This window comes from Camelina sativa, chromosome 16 (assembly GCF_000633955.1).
Source record: "Camelina sativa cultivar DH55 chromosome 16, Cs, whole genome shotgun sequence".
NCBI classification, from domain to species: domain Eukaryota; kingdom Viridiplantae; phylum Streptophyta; class Magnoliopsida; order Brassicales; family Brassicaceae; genus Camelina; species Camelina sativa.
In genome coordinates this window covers 15,213,640-15,224,238 of record NC_025700.1, presented here as the reverse complement: position 1 = coordinate 15,224,238, position 10,599 = coordinate 15,213,640, and the positions used below count along the sequence as shown (strand labels likewise).

At 34.3% G+C, this 10,599-nt stretch overlaps 2 protein-coding genes and 1 long non-coding RNA gene across 5 annotated transcripts in view; 2 read left to right on the top strand and 1 right to left on the bottom strand.

Moving 5' to 3' along the window:
- LOC104750654 (zinc finger protein 6-like) overlaps positions 1-1,293 on the top strand; it is a 7,865-nt gene extending 6,572 nt beyond the window's left edge. Inside the window, exon 2 of one of the 3 annotated variants that reach the window (XM_010472481.2) lies at positions 721-1,293. In XM_010472481.2, coding sequence (XP_010470783.1) covers positions 721-1,185 — 465 coding nt within the window. In that variant the 3' untranslated portion in view covers positions 1,186-1,293. Of the gene's footprint in view, positions 1-285 lie in introns of those variants that run through there. The other 2 variants (XM_010472483.2, XM_010472482.2) reach the window with 2 other exon arrangements.
- LOC104750653 lies at positions 2,075-3,970 on the top strand. Its single transcript, XR_761690.2, has 4 exons — positions 2,075-2,458; positions 3,055-3,294; positions 3,401-3,498; positions 3,617-3,970. It is a non-coding gene; the product is annotated as an uncharacterized LOC104750653 (long non-coding RNA).
- Positions 9,882-10,599, bottom strand: LOC104750652. Its single transcript, XM_010472480.1, has one exon. The coding sequence runs from the start codon at positions 10,476-10,478 to the stop codon at positions 9,996-9,998; it is 483 nt and encodes a 160-aa protein (XP_010470782.1). The 5' UTR covers positions 10,479-10,599; the 3' UTR covers positions 9,882-9,995.

Here is a 10,599-nt window from a genome sequence, read left to right as displayed (position 1 = left end):
ATTTTCCCGAAGAGAACAAGTAAGAATGAACACATAAAAGTGGAGCCGAACTTAAAACTTTCCCTTCACATGAAAAAAATAAAATAAGGAGACAAATGAAATCCAATCGGGTCCCATTATCCATGTCGTCTCGGTTCGTGTGTTCCTCAAACTCCCACTTTCACTGTTCTTTTTCTTTCTTGGGATGTCCGAAAATTAAAACAAATACGAAGAAAACAAAAACCAAAGTTAATCAACCAAACAACAATCAATCTCTCATATCTTTCACACAACACACACTTGTACAGTGTCTCCCATGTTACTGTTCAAACTCACACATCTCAGTTTATATATAAATAATACTGCCTCCTCCTCACTCATCAACCCTCTTCATATTATAAACCTTATTCTAACCCTTCTCTTTCTTTCTATAACTCTCTCTCTAAACGCGTACATATTATAATGGAGGAGCTAGATTTTAGTTCTAAAGTAACAACTACTTCTCGTTTAAAGCTATTTGGATTCAGTGTTGAGGGAGAAGAAGATTTCTCCGATCAATCAGTCAAAACTAACCAGTCATCCATATCACCGGAACGTGGCGAGTTTCCGGCGGGATCTTCCGGAAGAAGTGGCGGTGGTGTACGAAGCCGAGGAGGAGGCGGAGGAGGAGGAGGAGAACGTAAGTATGAGTGTCAGTACTGTTGTAGAGAGTTTGGTAACTCGCAAGCTTTGGGAGGTCACCAAAACGCTCACAAGAAAGAGCGTCAACAGCTTAAACGCGCTCAGCTTCAAGCTACACGAAACGCAGCCGCGAATTTCTCAAACGCTGGATCAGCGTCTCAGTTTCTAAGGAATCCTATAGTCTCTGCCTTTGCTCCTCCGCCTCATCTCTTATCATCATCATCATCGTCTCCTCAGCCTATGGGAGGTCCTTGGATGTATCTTCCACGTGTCTCTCCTTCTCAGCTCCACGTGTCACATGGTTGCGTGATCCAAGATGGCTCCGGTGGTGCGGGTGTGGGTGGGTTCTCGTATGAGTATGGAGCTCGAGATTCTGGATTTGGGATTGTTGGGTCTCAGATGAGACATGTTCAGGCCCATGGACCGAGACCATCGGTGAATGGGTTTACAAGAGAAGTGGGAACTACGTTTGATGATGGTTTAGGGTTGGATTTGCATCTCAGTCTTGCACCAGCTGGTCATTGACATTTTTTTCTTCCATTTAAGCTCTTTGTATATTTTTCTACATTTTTAATTAATTAATTTATTTCTAATCATTTTTTCCAACATTTTAGTGAATTTAAATGCCTGTAATTTGTTTGTCTCAAAATGGTTAACCAATTCCTAAACTAAAACCAGAATGTAATAATTGTTCTGGAATATTTGTTGAGACTCCAGAAAAAAGAAACAAAAAAAAAACAATAGGACTGCAGACTATAATAATATCAAAATAAACGTTTAGAGTTAGGACATAACTTATATAAGTTGTGTCAGGTGTACTGTAAGTGATTCCATAGAATGTATAAAAACATACAAAATAATTCAGATCCATATTATATCTTAATTTATTGAAAGCCTTTTATCATAGTGGCCAATATAGAATTCAAAGGTGAGTATGAAAACTCTAAAATTTTTTTTTTTTTTTTTTCGTCCTTCAAAAACTTTTCTCACATACAAGTTTGCAGCAGAATTGAGCTTAAAATTAGTCAAAAGGGCCACGTTATGCAATATAACCTTTTGAGTGAATGCCTCTATATATATATCATATAGTTACATTTTTGTTGCTACAAACAAATTAGTAACAAATAATATCTAGTGACAAATTTAAATTAATAAATATTGTAGCTAATTAGTTACTAAGTATAGCTATATAATGACAAATAGTAACATATATAATTTGTAGCAAAATTGCTACATATTTTGTGACACAAAATATTGTAACATTGTGATAAACAACGTTAAATGTAACAAATTTATAGCAAAAATAACTTTGGAAACTAGAACCAACACTCAGGGAAAAAAAATTAACATTTTCCTTTGTCTGTTTGGACTTTGAGACGGTAAANGGTAAAAAAAAAAAAAAAAAAAAAACTTAGACTCGAAAAACAAAACTTCACAGATATTTTTTCCTCGTTTTCACCATTTTCGCCGTCGTAACCTACGATTCGCCTTATCCACTCTACACCATGGTCTTCTCATCCCTCCGGGCCGCCAACACTTCCTCCAGCCACATAATCGCCATCGGAAGCTTCCTCGACGATTAAAACAACCGCATCGACATCTTCTCTTTTGATTCCGATCCGATGACCGTGAAGCCTCTCTCCAATCTCTCCTTCGAGCATCCTTATCCTCCAACGAAGCTAATGTTCAATCCTTCTTCTCTCCGTCGTCCTTCATCCGGAGATCTACTCGATTCTTCTACCATTGAGCATTGAGCCTATCTCGGTTCTCAACAGTAGCAAAACGAGTCTACTCTTCAGTGAGTTCTCTTATGTGTCTCTTGTCTATATTTCTCCTTTTTATGTTTCTTACCGACCTATAACCTGAGTAGATATAACCTGTGAGATTCTTATGTCGTTTATTTATGGAATGTGCTTGTGGCTAGTGAATGCTATTTGATATATCCGTTCATCTTTGTAGAAGAAATTGTTTTTTAAGTGTTATGGTTTGATTTTTCTGTTGTTGAGATATTTTGTTTTTTGGTTGATATTTCAGCAAGACGACCACATTGAACTTTGATGCTTCTGATCCTTTTGTGGTTCTAGAATCAATTCCTATCCCTTTTATCTTGATCTCCAATCTCATACTGAAATTGTTATCAAGTCATGTGTTTCTAATAGCTGATAATCTGAATTCATTGAATGTTGGAACAGAACATTCATAATTGGTCCTTGTTGCAAATAGTGTATCTGATTTTAATGGTAGAGACAAATTAAACATTCATTTTTGGTCCTTGTTAAACTTTTCTTAGATCGGCAAGTAAGAAAAATTTGCAGGTCTGCTAAAGCTTGTAGTTTAGATGTGCTTGTTTGTTTTTAGCTGCTAAAGTTGAAGAGATATTCGTTTCTCTCTCAGGAACCACAGAAAGAGTCTAAGCCTCTCTCACATGCGTTAAGAGAAGACAGAACATCCCATGTGCGTTTATGAGCAGCTCCACTGTCCTAAAAGCTGGAATCAATCACAAAGTTATTAACTTTATAGTCTCTTATTTGTAATTTCCATTTCCTCTTCTAAATACACCACTTTAAATTTCATTCGACCTATGAGTTTTATGAATGATGTAACCTAAACACAATAACGATATTGCTCCCCCATGTAAGTGTTTTCTACGACTCTCTACTATTTCCATGTATATATATATTTGCTGTTGTTTCCCCATCTGGTTGTTTAACTGTGTTCTTACAAATGTTTTTGAGTGTAGGAAGTTGCTATTTTCGGGACTGTAAGTTGTCTTGTATTATGGTGAGACTGAGTTTCTCGATAAACTGGAGATGGTGACTATTGATGGCTGCAAGAAAGGTAATTAACTTCTCTCAATGCGGTCTGATGTTCTTGATGTTTACTTTTTTAATCGGTTCTCAAATTTCTAGTGATATTGTTCTTATACTAGAGGCTAAAGTTTTGAAAATTTCTGCAGGTCAAGTTCAGTTTATTTCAGTTTCCATTAGATGGTATTCACAGGCAACTCAAGTGCACATGGTAGAGTTGGTGCCACCGCTGTCGTTTGCTGCTTCAATCCTTCATCCTTGAGTTCTTGACTGTCGAGGTTCTTGAGTTAGCTGGAAACGCTAGCAAATATCTGAAAGTGAAGAGTATAGCTCCATGGCCTTTGCAGTTGGTCATGAGAGGATGTGGGAATGATAAGTTTAGGACATGATTTTGTGTTTTTGTTTATGAATTGGTTTGATGGTTACATGTTCTCTTCTAGAGTCCATGTTTGTAGTTCACTTTGTATGTTTTTTTAATGGAAAAGAATTTGTAATTTATGATTTTTTTGTTGGCTTTAGATCTTTAGAAATCTATCAATTGATGAGCAGTTATAATAGGTGTACAATTTGTAACGTTTTGTAACCATTTGCTACTAATATGTTTGACGGAAATTGTCGCCAATTAGCGTAGATAACTGTATCAATTAGTGGCAAATGGCGATAATTTCGACTGTCTCTAATCTGTAGCAAGTTGCTACGAGTTGCGATGAAGGAGTCAGTTTGTGACGAATACATAATTACTAACTTTTTTTGTAACAAATCTATAACAATTTATTTTTGGCTACGGAAAACAAGTTATTCCTACACAATTTTTTGTAACTATACAACAAAATTTGACTAGTATATGTGTAATTTTCCTAAACTCCAATTAGTATCGTAGTAATTAAGCGTACGGCTTAGTCAGATACGGTCCGTGTTCTTGTTAGTCGATTACCCAATCTTGTTAGAAGTAAAATTTGGTTAGAATTAAATTTTGTCAATTACCCAATTTGGTTAGAAATAAAATTACTAATCTAACACAATTTGGTTAGAAATAAATTGTATACAGATTGTAGGACCACTCAGTCTTTTTTTCAATTATGGGCATTAGATATGATATTATGATCCAACTCCAAACTATCAAAGTCAATTCCTCTATATTCTTAAGTTTACTCCCGTTTGAGAGCATACATGTACACACTAGCAATAGCAACGGCTATATAATAAAAAATTAGAGTTGATAGTACAGTACATACGTTTTGACGAATAGTAGTGTATTATAAGATTTTTAAATTTCTTTTTCTGTGCTACAAAATTTGCCAATCACGGAAAACCTAATGAATATAATGGGAATTGACTCGAAGTATGAGAGTACTCATACATACCAATATATGTGTTGGTATGTCGAGGCACATGCATATAAACATACATGAGTCGAAAGATATCAATTATATTTGTTAAGTTAAGTGACTGATACGTTATTTTTATTTATTTTATTTTTTGCGGCTTTAGTAAATATTATTAGGAACCTACATGTTATAAGTATAAGGTATAGGAGCACTTATATAATGGAGGAATCTAACACTATTTTAACATTTGTTTATTACGTGTATTTGATTATTTTCTTACGAATGTCGATGTGTATTACCAAAACTAGAACAACTTTTCAAAAAACAATAGCTTAATTGACGTAACATTTAAAAATAAATATGTCACAACTCAGAAGCTAGGAAGGATCCCCGGGTACCTGAATTTGAAATAATAAAATCATTCTAGTCTACTACATATGATATATTATAATATGTAGAGGGTAGACCAGCGCATTTCGTGTTTAAAAGATGAAATGGGATCCTCGTCACCATGAGCCAATAATATAAATATAGGACACAAAGTATATTTTGTTTTAGATCTTTTGTAATGCAACTGGCATGTATTTATTTATGTCCCTGTCTCTGTTTATATAGTATATGGGTATGGATGTGACGGGAATTGGGGCAGCTGGGCATTAAGATTTTTGTGCTCAAACCAAAAAGTTTAGAAAGTAGTTATGGACATTGATTGGTTAGACCATCATTAATGGTGGAATTCATGAACGTTGCACAAAAAAAAAAAAAATTGTTTTCCAATAGTTGTTATTTAGATTTTCAATGTATATGTTTGCTAAAATATCAATTTTATCTCAATTATTTTAATATTTTAACCAATAAAAAAATAGAAAATGTATTAAAAAAAAGGTATAATAGAGCATTGATCTATTTTCTTAATTTGTGTGCAAAGCTCTAAAATGACAAGTAAAAAAAAACGGAGGGAGTAGTATTTTAATTGAAATAAGTGTAAACCAATAATAAGTGAACAGTTGTATAAACAGTATAAGAATTCTTGCTTCCCAAAGCAACATGAGAAACGATTTCTCTTCTCTCTCTTATCATTTAAATATATTATATTTTTGATGTATTAAAATTTTGGTAAAGTAACCAGACAGCAACCACCACTAATGATGCTCTTAGTGACTTAAGAGGATGTAATGGGTTACAATTTTAATTACGGATCATAACGTTTCCACGTAAGATACTTTTCTACCCGTCGGGGACAAAATTGCGTTTTGAAATTTGATGTATGAACGGATTCAAACTAATCCTGAGCAATGGTTTTTAGGCGTTAAAACGTTGGATGAAGGGCTTAATTAGATCGATACGATAAGCATACAAGCGAAGAATGATTCAAGATGTCGAATTAAACAATATCTAGGTCATGTAACACTGAATTATTATTAATCCACTCTTCTGGTATTACACTTTGCACATCAGCTATAACTAGTAATCATTGCATTTAAGCCTATTAAGCTCAATATCCCCTAAGCATTAAACCCCCTGTTCTAAATCATTGATCACTAGAGAACAACATTTTTTTTGTAGCACATGGTCCTGATTAGGTTTCTGGATTCCACTTGGTTCTTTCAGCTTTAACCGAGTCTGGTGGTCTAAAGCGTCTACGTATTTTCTCCCGTGCAATAGTTTGTAATGCTGTTTCAAATAGTTTTTGGCTCTGAAAGTATTTTTCTATCAATACTGCGATATTCTTGCTAGCATTTCTCCCTTATACTTGCGACGATCCCCCAGTGTTAGAGGTCAAACAGGTTCTCATTAGATAAAGATGAAAAAAACATCATTTCGATCAAATAATGTTGAATTTTTTTGCATAGTACAACATTTTGAGAAACTAGTAGTGACTATGGCATTTGTTTGCTTCTTTGTCTAAATGACATTCTTTTCATTAGCTATATTTTTGAGATTTTGCTATAAAAATTGTACGTACTACACAATCACACATCGTGCGTACGTACGTATCTACATATATTTTGGACGTACACAACAACATATCCAAAAGTAAAGATGGTTATGTTGTCATGAAAAGTGCTAATCCAATATTCAAATGACTATTTCCTAATGAAAACGAAAAAAAAACAACTATGAATGTGCTTCTATGTGTTATGTTTTGCTATTAACGGGCTACCTCATCCGCATCACTGACAAAACTGTTTGTAACCGCGTAGCTTCACTCGGTTCTTAATTACAATCGAGCAATGCAAGAGGATGCTCCTGAAACATTGTTCTATTCTTTTCTACTACTCTTAGGAATAGTCTTTAAATTTTCTGTTTTCGAACTAATTAAGCTTTTTTATTACTTTGCTTTAATCAATAAACTTAACATTGAAAATTAACAATAATAATTAATAAGTGTATTTTGTACGAAGAAAAAAAGGAAGTGTATTTAATGTAGTAAAACTGTAAATTAAAAGGTATCCTTTTTGGAGGGAAAGTTTTTTTCATAGTCCCAAAACGTGCCCTTTCGCTGAACCATGTGTCCTTTTTAAGGAATCATCAAAGTCCTTATCACACCATCAATCATACAATATATATACCCTAATCTAAAAGACACCCACTATATTATAACTATTGAGGGTACGTCTTATTTCTGCTTTTGCTTTACCAGTCTGACAATTACACATTATACATTGCATATAATCTCATTGTCGTAAAATATCAAAATCTTCGGATCTTCAAGACTTCAATAATGTATCATGCATGCACATATGCATCCCCACTGAAAACGAAAATAATATAGATAACAATGATTTCTACTTTATTATACACTTAATTAGCCCGCTGTAGACAGTAGACTTGACTTTTAACCTGGCGATAACAAATTCTCTAGCTAATAACAATTGTGTAATACACACAGGCACAGAGACAGGCGTACATATGGAAAAAAGTTCAGTGTTTCGTATGGTCCTCATCATGCATATTGCAGTCCGATTATATCAAACATAAGTACTGTGTGTGTGTGTGTATTACACGATTGTTATTAGAGATAACATAGCATTCTTATATCGAAAATTGGGTTACAAAATTGTTTCCGATGTAAAACAGATTATCTATTGTTTGTTCGAATTAAGAGAAAAACATAACATTCTTATATACTTTTATATCGGAAATTATTTAAGTCGAAATATATCTTCCACCTATTTTCTATTTTATTCAGTCTGTAATTTTTTTGATAATTTAATTTCTCGATGATATTAAAAAAAAACTAATGTTTGACTTAGTAAATTAAAAACTCAAAAAAATATCGAATGTAAAAGTCATATGACTTATACGTATATATAGTCGTTTTGAATAAACATTATTTGCTTATTTTTTATTTCGTTGATGTGGATTACCGGACAAGGGTCAGGCTGGTATGTGACTTCTGTTGGTACAAGTTCGTTGACATTTTTTTTTTGTTTGACATCGTTTGGTAAAAGATCTTTAACACATGTTTTGTTATCCCCTCTAACAAACCAAAAAAAATAATTCTTTGTTTAGGAGTAATGTGTGGAGATAGGGTAGTGGTTAAAGTACGTTGTGGTAGGTTAGGGACAAACACTAAGATGAAAATTCAGATTCCATCCAAGTAAAACGATAGGGCTTGCGTGGAAAGTGATTAAAACATTTTAAAGCAGGACAACCCCTAGGGTTCGGCTTTTGTTGACGTGAAATATGGAAAGAGAAGAAAGTTGCGTTGGATGTGTGTCGAAGCCTCGTTGGTTCCAAGTAAGTTTATGGCTTAAGTATATCCAAAGAAAGTCCCTTTCTCTCTTTAACGTTTTTGCAATGTAGTTACAATTATGATGTCGATGGATCAATTCAATATAGGATAAGAATAAAGTACTAGATCTTGTCGGGGATACACATTTTTTGCCCTTTTGTTAAGATCATTCTCGTTAGTTAGAAAATTTGAAAAATAAATGAGAAAGTTACATGTGAAATGTATAAGAAACAATCCAAATGAGCTTACGATCCATTAAAATGTTTCACGTAATAAGTATATGGATTTGAATAGAACATGGTCTGAGAATTTGGATTCATACATGTAGCCTATTAACTGAAATAAATAAATCAGAAATAGTGGCCGTTCTAGTTTATTTGAAAACACTGATTGCTTGGACATAGGCACAATAATCCAAGAAGAATCTATAACTTTAAACTCACATGGGGCGGGACGTAATGTTCGCTCATTTTAGAGTTCATTGCTTAAGTAGTTGGTCCACATAAAGATATCTTTTGGGAAGCGAAGTGCCATGAGGACCCAAAAAAACTAAAAACAAAAGTGCACGTATGTACGTGTTCGATAAATACATAACAAATTAACAATATACTGTCACTCATGAAGACACTAATTGAAGTGGACTAGCGTACGATACTGTCCTACCAGTTTCAGAACACATTACGAAGCAAAAGTGGTAAAAGGACATGTCTTCTTGACTTCCTCTTGTCGATCTCTCATTCGTTGCTTCAACAAACCTCCTTTTATATCTTTCTCCTGCTAATATATGTTATGGAACTTGCGTATAAACATATTGACTACATTTTGCGAACATGCAAGTACAATTCGACGGCCCAATAGGCTATAGCTAATGGCCATAAAATTGTGTGATTAAAATTGTTCAAATATGGCCTATGCCCATAACTATATGTGATTGGAACTGTTTGGTTTTGGATTCCAAGATATTCCCCAAAACAATTTAAAGAATCAAGATCGCACAAATGTTATAATGGTTCACTCCAAACGTGAGAAATTTTACTTTTACTTTTACTTTTTTGTCAACGGTGAGATGTCACTATAATCAGATTCGAAGTTCTTATAAAACCACTCGCTCTTTGGCGATCTCAACACCTACAAGGAATATATGAGAGGAAACCTGTAAGACAAACCAACATAAGTCTAGAACGGATAAAACACCTAAAATGTCCTTTTAACGAACCCTCAACATAAATGAAGAGGGCTTCATTTCCAATTAGACGGGCCAATTTCTTTTCTTACAAGCCCAATGTAATTCCTTTTTTTTATTTGTTTTCAAGAGCCTTCAATTCTAAACTCAAGCAAGAAGTGATAAAACTGAAAATTGTAAACTGATATAATCAAATAGAGTGAAATAAATGAGACCTTTGATTATAACACGAATATAAAATATTCCAAAATTCAAAAAAGTAAATAATGTTTGGTCAATCAAGCAAATTCCCTCGCCTGCATCCTCATCTCATTGTAGAAATTTTCGATGAATCTCTCAGCCTTCAAGTCAATTGAATCATCTTCACTGAAGTAATCGAACGGCTGTGGAAGCTCCCTTGCTGGAGAAGCAACTCCGAGAGCATAATGCAAAGGCTCCATCTCCATCCAACTTTGCGTTATCGTATCGTCATTGCAGCCAATGCACCGTGAAAGAATCAATAGCTCGTAAATGCGTTTAAGACCCGGTCTAGTTATCCGAACTCGCTTCCTACAGCAACGAATAAGTGATGTACGTGAAGGCGAGAACTGATACTCTTGGAGAAAGTTATAGTTGTATTGCTGAAGGATTTTGACCCTTTTGGATGACCTTCTTCTTTTTATGGGAATGAGCTTGAGTCTAGGGATGATGGGTCTTCCCAAGATCGAGACTTTTAGTAGTTTTGAGACCCTCTGGAAAATGGGTCTTCTTCTTTGGGACATTTTGATATAAAAGAAACTTTAGAGTTTAATTCTTGGAAAGGACATCAATGTTCAAGATTTATAAAAGATGAAAAGTTTTGAGTTTTTAGATCTAAGCAGGAGCGCCAAGCCAACCTGTTAA